The sequence below is a fragment of the Neomonachus schauinslandi genome, chromosome 8, assembly GCF_002201575.2.
Source record: "Neomonachus schauinslandi chromosome 8, ASM220157v2, whole genome shotgun sequence".
In the NCBI taxonomy this organism is placed as follows: Eukaryota; Metazoa; Chordata; class Mammalia; order Carnivora; family Phocidae; genus Neomonachus; species Neomonachus schauinslandi.
The window spans coordinates 34,259,198-34,276,196 of record NC_058410.1 but is presented as its reverse complement, the minus strand read 5'-3'; the positions used below and the strand labels follow the sequence as shown (position 1 = coordinate 34,276,196).

General features: G+C 38.1%; 1 protein-coding gene across 1 annotated transcript in view; it reads left to right on the top strand.

Annotated features, from left to right (window-relative positions):
- Positions 1 to 16,999, top strand: part of LAMA2 (laminin subunit alpha 2) — a 472,574-nt gene that overhangs the window by 401,537 nt on the left and 54,038 nt on the right. The window contains exons 47-51 of the mRNA XM_044917544.1: positions 896 to 1,029; positions 2,919 to 3,078; positions 6,298 to 6,422; positions 11,506 to 11,668; positions 12,346 to 12,490. Of these exons, the coding sequence (XP_044773479.1) occupies positions 896 to 1,029; positions 2,919 to 3,078; positions 6,298 to 6,422; positions 11,506 to 11,668; positions 12,346 to 12,490 (727 nt within the window). The remainder of the gene's footprint in view (positions 1 to 895; positions 1,030 to 2,918; positions 3,079 to 6,297; positions 6,423 to 11,505; positions 11,669 to 12,345; positions 12,491 to 16,999) is intronic.

Sequence of the window (16,999 nt, the reverse complement as noted above, 5' to 3'; positions counted from 1 at the left end):
ATCTAATAACATGGTCCCAAAATTGTGTGATGTAGCCTTTCAGATTTGAAAACCTCTGAATCTTATCTTGCAAAGTTCTGAAGTGTCAAATTAAGTTAGAAGAGAAATGAAATGAAGAAAACTTTTTACAGTATTTAGGCACATCTGCTTTCATTTATGAGTAGACAAGCATTTATTTAGAATTATGTTTTCAGGTCTGACTATTTAAGAAGGAGGACTAAGAGGGATAAAGCTTTATAAAAAAGTCTCCAAGAAATTACAATGAACTTTCATGTTAAATGAAAATGACGAATTGTGTACTTCTTTCCTACCACTGAAAACTCTTTTGACTCATGTTAAATTTACGACTCAAACCGAAAAAACAGAAGTTGATTCTACCAACACTTACCCCCAAAAGTTTTCATTCCTTTTATTTGAACATTTGACTTTGTATGCATGGAAATCTTCCAAAATGAACAACAGACCAGTCATTGCTTAAGTCGATACTTGTCATTCGGTTGAGAAGTTTTAGGTCACCTTGGGTTAAAAAAAATCACAGCTGTCCCCTTAAAAATGTCAGTGTCCTTGGTGAAAACAATAATGGATTATGCATCCAAATATTTTCTTTTGTCTCTTCCACAAGAACCAGAATGAGAAAAGACTTTTGTTTCAAAGTAGAATTGGTTAAATTAACACATATGCCTCAGCAGTATGGACACTTGTGATGCCTTAAAGATGCAATAATAAAATATGACTTAATCATACCTAATGATAAATCATATCGTTTGGGAATTTTTATTGTGAGACTTCTAATTATTTCACATATCTATAAATAGCACCTGTTGAAAAGAACTCCGTTGGCCTCCTCGGGGTATCTGATATCTGAATCTATTGTTTTTGTGTTTCTCTGAACCAGATTGACTTTCTGGCTATAGAAATGCGGAAAGGCAAAGTAAGCTTCCTCTGGGATGTTGGATCTGGAGTTGGACGTGTAGAGTATCCGGATTTGACTATTGATGACTCTTATTGGTACCGTATTGAGGCATCAAGGTAACTAACTCAATAAAGATTAAGACAGTTAAATAACAGAATTTGGAAGTAGTTTCCCAGTTTATAAGAAAACTCTTCTTTCCATTTTAAGGAGGTAGCTATGTATGCATGTATACAAATTTTATATATTATACGACCATGTACAGATGTGTTTGAATGGGTGTCTTTGTAGTATCTGTTTGGAAACTACACAACTTCCACGTATTGACCAGAGTGACCCATCCATTTTGGACCGTTCATCTGGTTGTCTCATAGTCATGCTATCATACTCTCAGTCATACTATCTCCCCCGAAGAAGGAGCACTGAGACTGGCCCTCATTTTGCACAAGCCAGAGCATGAGGGCTACTGCTGGTGCTTAGCTCCTCTTCTGGTCTACACAGCAGCCTTGCCCCTACAGGCAGGTGCAGTATCTAAATGCTGGCATAAATATATAACATGTCGCATCCGTGCTACTTAAAATGGTAAATAACAGGATATTGATTCATTCTGTCTGAAGCTTTCATTCCATTAACTTCTAGCAGTGTGTAGATAACGTAGAGAACCCATTCCTGTCCTCAATCCTTTCCCCTCATTTCCTTCTCTTCTTTACCTAATTCTCCACACCTACGAAACCCAAAGCAGCTAACAGTTGAGAGGTATAGTTAAGGGCCTGGGTCTAGAGCTGGGTAAAGCACTTGTTGAATATAGATGATGGGTACAGAGAGTTTCACTCTGTGTTTGTATATGCTTACATTTTTTCATAATAAAAGCTTAAAACTTAATGAGAAGCAATATTTTCAGTTCCTTTTTAAGATCTTCAGTAAAGGAATGTGAGTGTGTGTGTGAGTGTGTGTGAGTGTGTGTGTGTGTGTGTGTGTGTGTGTGTGTGTGTGTGTAGCGAGAGAAAGCAGCAGACAACATGCTTCCATGCCTGGGAGTAGGGGAGGGATTACGTACTTTCATGACTTTAAGAACATTTATATTCACAAAGGTCAATCGTTGATCAAAAGAGATACATTCTGGTAAGATGAGGAAGAACCTTATTTAATAAATTCATTCTATTGTTTCCATGTGCTTCAGTTAATGCTGCACCATCAGAGATAAAAAGATTACCTAAATGAGACAGCGGGGAGAGACAGAGACCCTCAAGTTTTGTTATGACTTCTTGTCTCAGAAGAGAGATCAGTTTTTCATATTTAACAATTCATAGACATCAATCACTTAAGAAAATGAAATGAAATAATAATAGCTTCCAAAATTCCATTCATTGAATTTAAAAGTGCAGTTCTTCTATACACTTTGTATACACGACTCTGAAGATGAGATATTACACTATATATATTGAGATGGGATGCCTAACAATAAAAGATGCACAATTCCAGGAAGACTACTTCAGCAAATTTGGAGCCAAGATATAACAAGGGATTTTAAGAGAAATGATGCAGCTTATAATGCAGAAGGGTGGCTCATTTGGGGTTCACTTGCTGAATTAAATTAGACAAAATGCTAAACGAAGTAGTATCAACTCGTTTAAATAGCATGTGCTGGTAAACAGTAAATTGTTTTGTAAGGCAATGGGAAAAAGGCTTTCCATTTAAGCAGGGGCAGTGACATCCGCTGAATCCTGCTGTGTCATTTCACCTCGACTCTCACGTGCAGAGTCAGGGCATGTTGCTCACCGGTCCTGGCCACGTCTGCCAGTAAACAGCCAGCAAAGATCAGACTCTTGGTCTTGATTTGCAGCTTAATGAATCCAGATCTTTTGAAGCTAAGCACCCAGTTATCTCTTAAATACTCTAAAACAAGCCCCTACATTTCATACCCTTTAAAATTACATTTATTATAAATGTGATACATATTTTATGTTCTGCATTTTCTTTCATTTCATTTCAACACGCACCCCTCAAGAACTGGGAGGAATGGGACCATTTCCGTGAGAGCCCTGGATGGACCCAAAGCCAGCATTGTGCCTAGTACCTACCACGCAGCTTCTCCTCCAGGGTATACTATTCTCGATGTGGACGCAAACGCAATGCTGTTCGTTGGTGGCTTGACTGGGAAACTGAAGGTAGTGTGTTCTTTCCCATGCTGTTTATTTCATCTCTGCCTATAACTCCCGACATAATTGCTCTGGGGGAAGGCACGCTAAAGCTCTGCAAAAATTCAGTGACTTTTTACTTAATTTGTTTATGAAAACATACATTTCTTTTGAGTAAGAATTTTTTTCTTCTGTGAATATCCAGTCTGGAAACACAATGTTTTTAAGCCTGTGTGTATTTACTTAAACACTTGTTTTGCCCTTATCTGTGGCACCAATTTTTTTACAGTCTTGTTTCAGTTCCCTCAAGAGCAAAGTGTTTTTTAAATATACCCCATTTTCTGAATCAGTTTATGATTTATTGATATGAAGTGCTATAAAGTTCAAGCTCACATCTAATTAAAAGATTTATGAATACCTTGGGAAATATCACAGAAGCCATAAGCTTTCAAATCATGGTCTGATTTTTAAAGTTTTCAAGTTGCTCTTCTCTCCATTCTTCTAGAGCAATGCACTTAATATTCATAATTGCTTCATGACAGGTCCTTGTGCATTTCAAATTGCTGAGTGCCTGCATTCTAAAGAAGCTCATGTTGATTAAATGAAATTAGGTGTTGGAAAACAACCTGTAGGTGAGATGCGAGAGCACAACCAAATACGATGGATAATCCTGGGCTTGTCAGAATCATCCTGGGATGAGATTAGTCAGAAAATGTGAAAAGCCAGGGTGACCCCAAATTTATGAGAACTCAGCTTTCATATAGAGTGAGGTTGTTTTATTTGCTTTGTGTATGAGATGTGACTCTAAAGTATTGGAATTGATTCTACAACTACACACTAAAACCGTCCTCACTTCTTAGAACCGCATATAAATATACATGATACATAGTAATATATAGTTATATTGCCAACTTTATCTCTCCTCCCTAGAAAGATAAATATAGGGGTAGCATGGAGTAGTATAAAAACCATGAATCTTGAAATCAAATCCAAGTTGGATTCCCTGTTCTCTCACTTACTAAAATGTGACCTTAGGCAAGTCACTTAGCTCCTTGGGCTTCAGTTTTCCCAACTAGAAAAGGGAGATAAAATATCTGCCTTGTTTGGTGGCACCTGGAGTGCCTCGTTTGAGCATCTGACTCTTGGTTTCAGCTCACGTCATGATCTCAGGGTCCTGGGATGGAGCCCTTGCAACAGCAGGCTCTGTGCTCAGCAGAGTCTGATAGTCCCTCTGCCCCTCCCCCGCTGGTGCGCACTCACGCTCTCTCTCTTTCTCTCTCAAATAAATAAAATCTTTTTTTTTAAAGATTTATTTATTCATTTGAGAGAGCGAGAATGAGAGCGAGTACATGAGAGGGGGCAGGGTCAGAGGGAGAAGCAGGCTCCTCGCCGAGCAGGGAGCCCGATGTGGGACTCGATCCCGGGACTCCAGGATCATGACCTGAGCCGAAGGCAGTTGCTTAACCAACTGAGCCACCCAGGCGCCCAATAAATAAAATCTTTTAAAAAAATATATCTACCTTGCTTGCATAGTGAAGGATACAATAATAAACTTTTGTAACGTATTATAACCCTATGATAGGCTAAGTCGTATTATAAGTAATTTACATGAATTAACGTACAACCCCAAAAGGTAGATAATATCCTCCTCATTTTATAGTTAAGGAATCTGAGTCAGGAGTTAAATGACTTGACCAAGGTCACACAGCAGTTAGTGGCAGAGCTGGGATTTGAACAGTTTACCAGGCACAAAAGCCTCCACTCTTAGTCACCACGTTTCACTGCCACTGTGAGTAGTGAGAGATTATGTGCATAAAATTTACAACAAGTGCCTAAAACGTGGTAGTCACACATGAAATCGCATCTTAAATAGTTCTTATTATTATTCAGATGTCACCAGACGTAAAGAAACTCTCTTATGCCAGTCTCAAGGTAAAAGAAAACAGACAACTGAAATCTACAGAAAATCTTAACCATTTTGGCCAAGAGTTTCAAGGCTCCTGCTACATCAGAATATGAACCAAAAGCTGAAAACAAGTAACTGAATCAACATGCTGATGAAAATTCAAAGGAGCAGGAAAATATCCCTAGTCTAGTTTTTAGGATGCAAGAAGGAAAAGCAAAAAGGCAGTAGAATCCACAAGTAGGATAATCAACCTCCAGAAAATCAAGGGAGACTCCAACTGATAACGGAGAATTCCAAGGGCCGTGCTGACTTGTAAATGTCAGTGGCTGGGACACACAATCTTCCTACAAGGCAGCGTACCCCTTGGACACAGCAATAGAAAGAAGCACATGTTGAGTTTAAATTGTAACTACAAACATTTAGCTATTCAGGGATCATCTTCCTACATTTGTTCTAGAACCCAACAGGTCAATTCATTTTTTTTTAACCCTAGATTACTCAGGTAATTGTGGGGAAGCCTTTGGCAAAGTGTTTCTAAAGTTACAGGTACCGGAATATAGAATTTATCTATAATGTGTCAGTGCCAAAAGAAATAGTTGTTTAAATTACAGCAAGTTTCTCTAGAGTGAACCAGGTCATTCCCCTCCTTCATGATTGTGTTATATCTCAAGCTTAAGACCTTTCCCCGTGAAAATGACACCAGGGTTGTCATTCAACAAATATTTACTGATCCCTAATAGGCCCTGGGCTGTGTATACCAGCAGACAATCACAATATGGTCCCTTCTCCTACAAATTCACTGTTGCCCTTCATTCTCCTGCGGTGGAAACCTGCTTGGGGGTATAAGAGGAAATGAAAAGTTGGGGACAGCACTATCATTAAGTGGTCTCTATGTAAGCTTTTTTCCCTCTGTGTAGTCAGTATGCACCCCTTCTCAAGATCTTTGGAGAGATGTCTCTTCAGTGGCGTACGAACACTAACATTAATTAAATAGCTCCTCTGCGCCAGGCACTGACTGTGGTACCATAAATAAATTACCCATTTTAATTCTAATGATCCCAACCCAGAGACAAGGAAATAGAATCTCAAAGTGGATAAGCAGCTCACCTGAAGTCGGAAGCTAGGAAGTGTTCATTTACTAGTGGTGATAAACTGGTGTAGTCCATAAATAACCAGGATCTGTGAGGATATAATATGGTTAAAAGATGAATAAGTGCAAACCAAGAGTATCAGAAAGAGCGGATAATAACTACTCCAGATCTCACTGCTAGTAACTCTCCTGGGTGCTCTAAGACTTCTTGTGAAATTCTAAATTCTAACAAATATTATGTTTCTCTCTGCAGAAGGCCGATGCCGTGCGCGTGATTACATTCACGGGCTGTATGGGAGAAACCTACTTTGACAGCAAACCTATAGGGTTGTGGAATTTCCGAGAAAAAGAAGGTGACTGCAAAGGATGTACTGTCAGGTGAGTTGAAATGAGGACTCCCCTAAGGTCTGGCCTATGCCTCACAAAAACTTTAATTTTGTTGTGCAATATTCGATTATCGTGTGGATGATATGGAGCAGGTTGGACAGGATTATGTCCGGGGGTGATTTTCCATGATAAAAGTTCAAATCCTTTCACCCATTTGTACGAGTACTTTCCAAGGCTCTGGGAGGTGCCCTGGCAGTACTTCGAATGTATTTGTAAAATCTTCTAGGAAAGGTATTTTCTCCTCGATCAGTTGAGACTACTATCTCTTTCCACTCCAACTTCCCTCCATGTCCAGAACCAGGAGGTTTTTCATGTCTGTAGCTCCGCTGTCATCATAATTTCTTTTTTTCTTAAAGAGAGTTTTCCCTGAACTGATCAAACTTCAGGTGTCACAGAGCCTGGACTCACTCCACTTACGTTTATAACAAAATATAGAATGCTAGTACAAGTGTTATCTCTGACAGGATTTTCCACATGACACATAGGGTCCTGGCAGTGTTTCAAGTGGAGACCCAGTGGACTTGAAGATTCTGCTTAAGTGGAGAAGGATAAGAAGGGGCCAAGATAGGCCAGGAGAAAGTGCCATAACGCACATCATCAATTACTACATAGAGGTTAGAGTGTAGGAATCTAAAAATATTTAACAAGCAGACAGAGCATATATAGAGAATAAATATTCTTATACAAACCTGAAGAGAGGATATAAAACAATTAGCTAGAAGGGCAGGATTTCTCAGCATAAGAAACTTGAGCCCAGCTAATCAACTGAGCCTATTAAAACTATAAAATTTAAATTAAATACCTGGATGCTTAATATACACACATAGCAACTCCAAATCATTAGGTGCTATGTGCTTCATATTTTTTATTTCCAATTTTAAAGAGCACATGCACGTTGCCAGGGCCCCAAATTCCCATCAGTGTAGCAGAGTGCACTTTACTTCCAGTTTAACTTCCAACTCTTTATTTCTGTCATCATGGACTTGTCAATGCAGCATTGAAGACAGTTTAAAAGCCTAACCCATTCATAGTTTAGATTGGTTTGGTGAATACTCTTCAACAAAATCTACTACGGAATGTTTTCTGTAAAATGTTTTCAATATGACAAGGACAATGAGGTTCACGTTAATATTCCTCTACTCACAAATTAATGCCAACTTTTCCCTGAACATTTATTTAGTAAATTTATAAAAAGGATTTTCAAAAGCCTATCATCAACAAAACATCTAAGGATTTAAATGTCCATTGAGCAGTGCACATAATGTGTTAGGACTATAACATGCTAATTATAAATTTTGCAAAGATCTTGAACCTTAGTATCTGAAGTATTATATGAATTAATATAATTATAGTATATATGTGTGTGTGTATACACAACACACACACACATACATACACACACATACACACACACACATTTATAGGATGTTTTTCAGGTGCCAGAGATTCACACGTAGAACTTCCTGATACGGAGATGAATACAGTCCAGGGCTAGCCGTCAAGTAATTCACAGCCAGAAAGGGAGGAAAAGACAAGCCCTAAAATAATCAAAATGCAAGGGATAATAAAAAATCCCTTTAAAAAAGACACATTCAGAGTGTAGTATGATTATTCACAGAGGGTTAGATCTGCTTCATAGAGGAGGTGGTATCTGGGGTGGGCCTTGCCGTGGAGTCAGACTCCAGAGAGGAGCTGGCAAACGAAGGTAAAGAGCATTGTAGTCCCAGGGACCAGTGAGAGCAAAGGTAGGAAGGCTGGAAGGCCAGAGTGTTTTTAGGAAGGGACAAGTAAAATCTGTTCTGCTTCATAAGCGCGAATTTGCTCAGGCAGAATTGGCAAAGGGGGACAATGACGTAAGTAGGTGCCAAAGTCAGGTAGGTTCCTACACAGTTCTTCCCAGTGTGTAAAGGTTTTGCACCACTAAGTAAAGGCAGCTGAATGTAAAGTCTACCAGCATAGCTGAGTTTACCAAGCTCAAGCCTACACACAGTGCCTCTTCACCCATGAACTTGCCCTTGGTTTGGCCAAGCACTCTGTCTTGGAAGTTGATCGCTCAGTTCCTGCCCAATCATTGTGCGTTTTTACCACCTCTATCACTCAGCATGTCAACCCTTCCTTAAGCTCCTTGCCATCAAGTTACCTTTACCTACACCTTTGAAGATAAAGTTCTATATTTACTGAAAAAATTCTTCAATTTAAATTTTATAGCATACCTTTTTGAATTATGCTAATATTTTGATCAAGATTGTGATTGTTTCTGTGAGTGCCCTGACTATAAAGTTGCATAAGTTTTGAGTGACCTGCACCAACCCTATCTTCCCATAAGCCTTAGTGTGTATGTGTAGGAATAATTTTTACAGAACTCCTGGTGTTTGTTGTGTTCAAGAGAATACATATCACATTTTAACATAAAGACCCATCGTTCAGTTTTAGAGCAAAAATGATTATATGTGGGAGATGTAAAAGATGAGGCTATAGGACATAGACTAAGAACATGTTGTTGATCTTAGAATGTCCGTTTTAGAAATTTGCATTTATTCAGTAATCAGGAAAAAGGATGTAATTGTTGTTATACTTTAAAAAGAGTTATCTGCCAGGACTATAAGAAAAGAACTATATCTTATTTTTCTTAAACTTCTAAAACTCACATTAAAATTAAAATAGAAAAAAAAACTGCTACAAGTTTAATGTATTTAGCTCAACACTGAAACAATGATGAAATGTTAATATACTAAATAAACCCCAATATACATCTAGTTCTATAGTTAACAAGTTACATGTGGAAGAACATGGCTGTTCCAAATAACATAATTAATCCTTAATAACTTGACCAGACATCAAGGTTCAAAAGAGAAACAAGAGGCAAGTTAAGGAGCTTAGCAAGTGTTAATTATAAAAAAAAAAAAAAAGTTACTTTTCCTGGTAAATGTATTCAAACATGAATAAGAACACTCTAATGTTAGATGTTGAGATATTATAGACTACGCCTGGAAGGACTCATTTTTTTCCCTATCTCAAACTCACCACGTTAAAACCAGACTTACCTGGGTTTGGCCAATGAGTTAAGGGAAGTAGGCTGATCTACATCTGTGTGTTTAGCTGTTCTCAGCACAAAACCCTTCCCTGCAGATTTGCCTTTTGCTTGAATACGAAAATTTTCTAAAGGGCTGGAGTATGAATAGGCCATAGAAATCATTCACTGATCTAACCCTTTTATCTCAAGGTGACACCCAAAGGGTTAGGTGACTTGCTGCAGGATCTCAGTGAGATTCCACATCAGACTCCAGGGTACCTGCCATCGACTCAGCTATTTCTTTTTTTCAACTTGAAGGAGTTAATAGATTAAGGGCATAAGGACATCAGGTTATAAATATCCCAGAGTTCTTATACAAAAAAAAAAAAGTGATGTTTTTTATTCCAATACTTGTTCTGTGCAGTGAGATTTTGTGTGTGTTTATTTGTTTAAATTATAAATAACAGTGCATTGTGTTAAAACATCCAGAAAACTGTCAACAGTGACTCCCACAACCCTTTCCAGGGTCGTCAATGATAGTGTGAGAGCATAAAATGCAAAATTCTAGTATTTGAGAACTACAAGGGACTTCTCCTTAGTAGACTGCACACAACATTCTCTTCTCTCTGACGCAGTGATCCAGAAATTAATGAATTTGTCGTAATGATGAGGAAAAGCCAAATCATAGCCAATTTATTCACTATCAATTATACAGTTAATAGTCTGATTTAGTTCCTCAAACTTTCTGTTAGCACTTTGCAGGAATACTGAAAAGTATCTTTTAAGTTTACATTAGAAAAAAAAATTATGACATCATCTGATCTTATTCCAAATTAGATATAACTTAAAATTACAAGGATCTGACCATGCAAGACACAGAATAAGACTCTTCCCTTCTTTTCTTTTTGCCTTCAGTTTTATTTCTGATCCAGGAACATAGAGAAAGCCAACTTGTCTAAAATGTGGAACAGTTCTTCCTTCATGAGCCTGTTAATGTTCGTACACTGTCATTTTTCTCATTTAGCCAAGATTTCATGCAAATGATATTCTAGGCTCTTGTTATTTTACAATGACATTACTATAATGTTTCTTCATATCTCCTCTCTACCCTCAAGTTAATACAACACTCCAATTTCAGAGATTCAAATATATGCTAACATGCAGATCTTTAAAGTTTTAAAAAGTCTCCACAATTTGAGACTTACTCTGTAATAACATCGTTAAGTAGATTGATTGATAGATGATAGATAACTGCATTTGAAAAAGCAATGTTCTTAAATGTTATTTTTACAAGATTTATCTTAAATATTTCTTAATTATCCAACCAACACTGATTGAACATATAGTCTCCGTGGGGCAATCTGCTATACTAAAATCTCCTTCATTCGACATATGCCCTATTCTGCTCTGGGCCACGTGCCACACTAGGTGCTAAGTTTGTGCCTGACTAGAGCCTGGCCCATAATCTCTAGCTGGTCTCATAGAGCTTGCAATCTATTAAAGAACAAGAGATAACTATGGAGATAAGTAGAGGCATCCTTTATTGTCTTAATCTCATTTGTCCCAGAAAAATCTATTGGACAGCAAGTATTCAGAGAGTAGGGACCTTTATTCCATCATGGGCATTTTTTTTTTTTCTTGTAACTCTAAGTATGTATCTTTTGACCACCTTCACTCATTGTACCCAAACCCCCCCATTATCTTATGCATATGAGAAATGTAATAAGACATTATCAGTCCATCCAAAACCCCACCTCTTCACACCACTAAGACACAGTTAAATACCAATATAACTATCCACCAAGTATTTCAAGAGAACATAAAGCATTTAAAACATCAGTGACTTAGTTATTGAACGCCAAATAAAGTCCAGGTAAGAAGTGATTGCTACTTGGTCTAGAATGATGGCAGTGGAGATGGAGAAAAATGGAAGGATGGAAGATGTATTTGAGATGGTTCCTGTCCTATAACAGCTCACAATCTAATCTCAGAAGACAATTTGATGTATTGAATACTGATGGACAAAACAGACATTGGTTCATGTGAAATGTCTCTCTTCAGTCCTCAGGTAGAAGATAGTGAAGGGACTATTCAGTTTGATGGAGAAGGGTACGCATTGGTCAGCCGCCCCATTCGCTGGTACCCCAACATCTCAACTGTCATGTTCAAGTTCAGGACATTTTCTTCAAGTGCTCTCCTGATGTACCTTGCCACACGAGACCTGGTAAAGACATGCATGGCTGATCTTCCATGATTAAAAATGTTTGCCTCTTTTCCATAGGATTCCAATACAATTATCAGTTATTGTTAAATTATCAATTATTATTCAAAGGATTCCAGGATGCTGTGTGATAACCAAGAGTAGGTGATACAGATAGTACTTATATAGTTTCATTGATAAATTCAATTACAGTTGCAATTATTATTTATTTTCAATGCAGCTCCCCATATAATCCTTTATGAGAAGCGCCCAGTAAAGATTCCTCCAGTATGCAATCATGCAGCAGCAGAACTACTCCCTTAGTCTTCTTCTAAAGACCTAAGTTGAAAGGTGGTTCTAAATGTCCTCATTATTTTTTCCAGGTTAATATTTCTTAGTAAATTCTTCCAGGGAACATATCTTTTAGTTGACTTAATATGTTTTCAAAGGAACTTCCTTTATTCTCCTGTCATAAAAGATATGTCCTAGTAATATGGTTGTGACCATTTACACCATAATGTCACACCCACAAACATTCACAAAGTAGTAACACCAATTCTATTTCCAAAATGGATATCATTTACAGATCAACACATTCAGTAACTTAGCCATAAGGCCCTATTATAAACCCCCCATAAAAAAGTGAATACTCATATTTCTCTGTGTATTGAATCACTGGTGTATTTTTACTCTATTAATAGAAAGATTTCATGAGTGTAGAGCTCACTGATGGGCATGTAAAAGTCAGCTATGATCTGGGTTCAGGAATGGCTTCCGTTGTCAGCAATCAAAACCATAATGATGGGAAATGGAAATCCTTCACCCTGTCAAGAATTCAGAAACAAGGTGAGTTTCTATAGTAATAATGCACTGTGAGCCTTAATCATGCTATCCAACACTCCCATGTACCTCATCATGAGGAGGACCCTGTGTCTGTTATTTTAGGGACTCACAAATTCCGTGAAAAATGGATCCAGTCATTTCTTTGGCTTAGATTATAGGTGACTTGGGTTACACATGACTGATTGAAGAGCCAAATGGTTCTCTGTCATTTTCTTTGGAAACTGAGAGCTTAATTTGAAAGCATAAAACTGTCTTACAACTTGTAAAATTATATCCTGTACTAGGTTTGAAAAGGTTGTGTGCTTTTCTTTCCATCTTGTTTTACCAAGATGTTGTAGTTACAGTGGCCCACTCATTGAATTTATAGGGGTGATAGAACACGATGACCAGGTCTTTGCTTTTTAAAAATGCCAAACATTTGTGTGTATGCAAGTAAGGAATTGAATGATAATAATGTAACATTTTTATAGTCCAGGAACTCTTTAAAAATATACTCACAAACATTATTTCATTTGCTGAGATAAGCAGGTATTTTGTTCTGGTGTTAGAGAAAGGGAAACATAGGCTCAAACTTACACGTGGTCAAAGACGTATGTATGTAAGCTCTCACAACCAAGGCAGAAATCCATATATGTTAGGTCTTAGCGTGCTGCTACTGTTATTTCAGTATAATTCCCCTAATTCTGTGCACTATAGCACTACCAATATCTGCAAATGAAATTTGATGCTTCTGTTTATAAAATTAAACCTAATTAATTTTGACCATGCCAGTGTGACATTTCATGAGAATTTCAGTTTAACTTTGCACCATCCTTCACTTCCTGCATTTAACAAGTATCTGGCAAACGCCCACTAACTATTGTACCAGACCTGAGTGAGGTCTGTCACAAGTCCTTGCCTTCAAGGAACGTGCAGTCTACTGGGGAGATAGACAAGTAAATAAATCAATGGTGAGAGGATAGAAAGCGAGTAGCTGCATCAAGATAGGTACAGTAGGCTAGGAATCACAGGAGAGAGATGTTGAAGTCACACCGAGAGGTCAGCTCCCTGAGGCACAAGCGGGAGTTGAGGATTTCACCGGATGGACAGTGCCTTTGGACATTTCAGGGAGGTGAGAGTAGTATGAAAGCCGGGAGGCCTCAGAGAGCATTATCCATCATCGTTCATCATTTTCCAGTTGCTCTTCCTTGGAATGTGGAGGCCTGGAGAAACTCTTCTGTTTGAACAAAAACTGGTTAGCGCTTATATAAGTTGTAGTACTACCTTATACATCGTTCCCACATAAGGGAGGCACATTTGCATGGGAGAGGCTCTGCAGAGTAGTTAAGAAGAATGTTTAACTCTGTTTGACCCAACATTTCCCAAACTTCTATAATCTCCAAAATCTCTCCATTCCTGCTGAACACACTTTGGGAAATGCTTTAGCTCATGCCGAGGAGCGAGAATTTCCTGTCCTTTTCTGGGTCCTTCTAGCCTGATTCAGAATCAAATTGACATGAGACAGATGACCAGGGCAAAATCAGATTTAATTTTGTACAGGCACACACACATGGGAATTCCGAAGATAGTCAGGCAAAATGAGGGACACAGGTCTTTCTGAACTAAGAAGAAGGTAGGGGTCTGGGACTTCAAAGGGAAGAATGCAACTTATAGGAAGATAAAAATAACAAAAAGGGTAAATGTTTGGTAAATAAATGTTGCTTGAACCACTCAATGGACAAAGGGGACTTTAATCAAACTTTGCTAAGTTTCTCCCTGTCTGCCATTGTTCACGTATAATGTAGTTATCTCTGGTGATAGTGCTCTTCCTGGGGCAGGTCCTCTACCTAAATTCTTTTTAGGCATTGGTGGGGGAGGTAAAGGGCTCTTCCAGAATCTATTGGGTTTTGATGGCTTTTTTTTTTCCTCCAAGTTTTTATTTAAATTCCAGCTAGTTAACATACAGTGCAATATGTGCTTCAGGTGTAGAACTTAGTGATTCATCACATCAATACCCAGTGCTCATCACAACAAGTGCTCTCCTTAATAACCATCACCTATTTAACCCCTCCCCCCCCCCCCCCCCCCCCCCTAACCATCAGATTGTCCTCTATAGTTAAGAGTCTGTTTCTTGGTTTACCTTTTTCCCTGTACCCTCCCCTCCATGTTCATTTGTTTCTTGAATTCCATGTATGAGTGAAATCATATGGTATTTGTCTTTCTCTGACTGACTCATTTAGCTTAAGCATAATCCTCTCTAGCTCCATCCACGTCATTGCAAATGGTTTTGATTGCTTTTTAACTCAAACTAACCTTCATGTCAGAGTGGTCCATCTTGGGGTAGCCTGCCCTTGGCCCCTACAGTTACTACAAGTAAATCCATAGCCTAACAGGATGAATGTTGGCAAAAAAGTATCAGATGAGGCTAGAGAGATAACAGAGCCAGTTCATAAAAGACCTTGTGAACTAAGCTAATGAGCTTCAACTTTATCCTAAAAGCTATAGGGAACTACTAAGAGTTTTAATCGAGGATGTGACACCATCAGATTTGTGCTTTAGTAAAGTTTCCTTAGAAAACTTTGGAGGGTAGATTTATGACAATTTCAGTGGCTACTGCAGTCTGCAGTAAACCAAGTGAAGAGTGAGGAGAAGGAAACCATGAGAATGGAGAGGAAAGAGTAGAATTGAAAGATATTAAGCATTTTACAACCAAGGAGCTTTGTGATATATTCAATGTGGAGGATAAATGTTTTAAAAAGGGATGTCAAGAATAATTCCTTTTTTTCCCTTAAATAACAAAAATATTTTAGTGAAATCATATGGTACTGAATATAAAAAAGAATAGGTTTTCTAGAAAAGATGCTGAGTTCTATTTTGGACATATTGTATTAAAAGCACTCTTAATATCTTTAGCAGCCTAGGCAAGCTGTGTAATTGGCAGGCAATCAGTTGCATGTACCTGAGGTTTAGCAGAGCTATAGGAGAGATGGACAGTTTAGAATCATTATCATGCCATTAATAGTTATAGCTGAATAGGAATGAGAAAAACCAAGCAGTCATTTCTACAGTGAGATGATCCAAAGCCCTGCAGCAAATAGCAGTGTTGAAGGGATATAGTAAAGGTAGACCCCACAAAGGGGGCTGTAAAGAAATAATCACAGAAAGGAGAAATGAGGAAGATAAATTTTCAGAAGATCAAACCAAAAGCAGAGTGACAAATTAGGTTCAAGAATAGTCCAGGCAGGAGATAAATGATGGCTTGAAATAAGAGTTATAGTGGGCTTTGACACTAGGGAAATGCAAAATAAATCCACAAGGTGATACCACCTTACAGTTATTACAATGCCAACAGTTAAAAAGGCTGAACATGGGGCACCTGGGTGGCTTAGTCGTTAAGTGTCTGCCTTCAGCTCAGGTCATGATCCCAGGGTCCTGGGATCGAGCCCCACATTGGGCTAGACGGGAAGCCTGCTTATCCCTCTCCCACTCCCCCTTGCTTGTGTTCCCTCTCTTGCTGTGTCAAAAAATAAAATCTTTAAAAAAAAGACTGAACATACCCAGGGCTGGCAAGAATGTGGAGCAACTGGAATTCTTACACTCTGCTGATGAGGGTAGAAAATGTACAGCCACATTGGGAAATAGGTTAGCAGTTTCTTAATAGGTTAAATATATACGGACTGTATGAACCAGCCATTCCACTACTAAGCATTCACCCAAGACACATTAAGCATATATCCAAAAAAACAAAAAATAACTAAAACAGGTTAATTTATTAACAGGTTAATAGAGAGATCGTTGTATATTGTCACAATGGAATACTATTTAGCAATAAAAAAAATAATGAGCTATTAATATGCACACAAAATGGATGACTAGCAAAATAAATATTCTTAGCCAAAGAAGGCAGACATAAAAGAATACATTTATGTCAAGTATATAAAAAACACAAATGAACCAATAGTCACAGAAAGCAGATAGAGGCTATGGAGAATGGAGTTATATAGGGAGGCCCAGGAAGGAGGGATGACAAAGAGGCATAAGAAGACTTTTGGGGTGATGGATATGTTTAGTTTTTTGACTGTGGTGATGGTCTCATGGATGTATACATATCTAAATACTTGATAAATTGTATACTTTAAACATAAGCAACTTTTACTATGTCACTTATAGTTCGGTAAAACTTTCAAAAAATAGGGTAGATATCAGCGTTATTTAGGAGATGAAATTAGTAGGGCTGTTGACTGATTAATTGTGGAATGGTAGAGGGGACTGAAGTACAGAGAAGATATGCAGATGATGCTGTCTCATCTGTTGAATGTGGATTTCTAGGCAAAAGTCAGGCTCAGGCATATGTATTTCTGAATTGTCAACATATAGTAAATAGATATAAACTGGAGGTCGCCTGGATAGCTAAAACCTGAGAAGTGGCCAAATGAAGACACATTGGGGAACAGAGCACTTCAGAAGTGTTCAAAGACATAAGTCACAGAGAAGGAAATTCAGAATGAAGTTGGAAAGGTGCAAAGAGCCGGA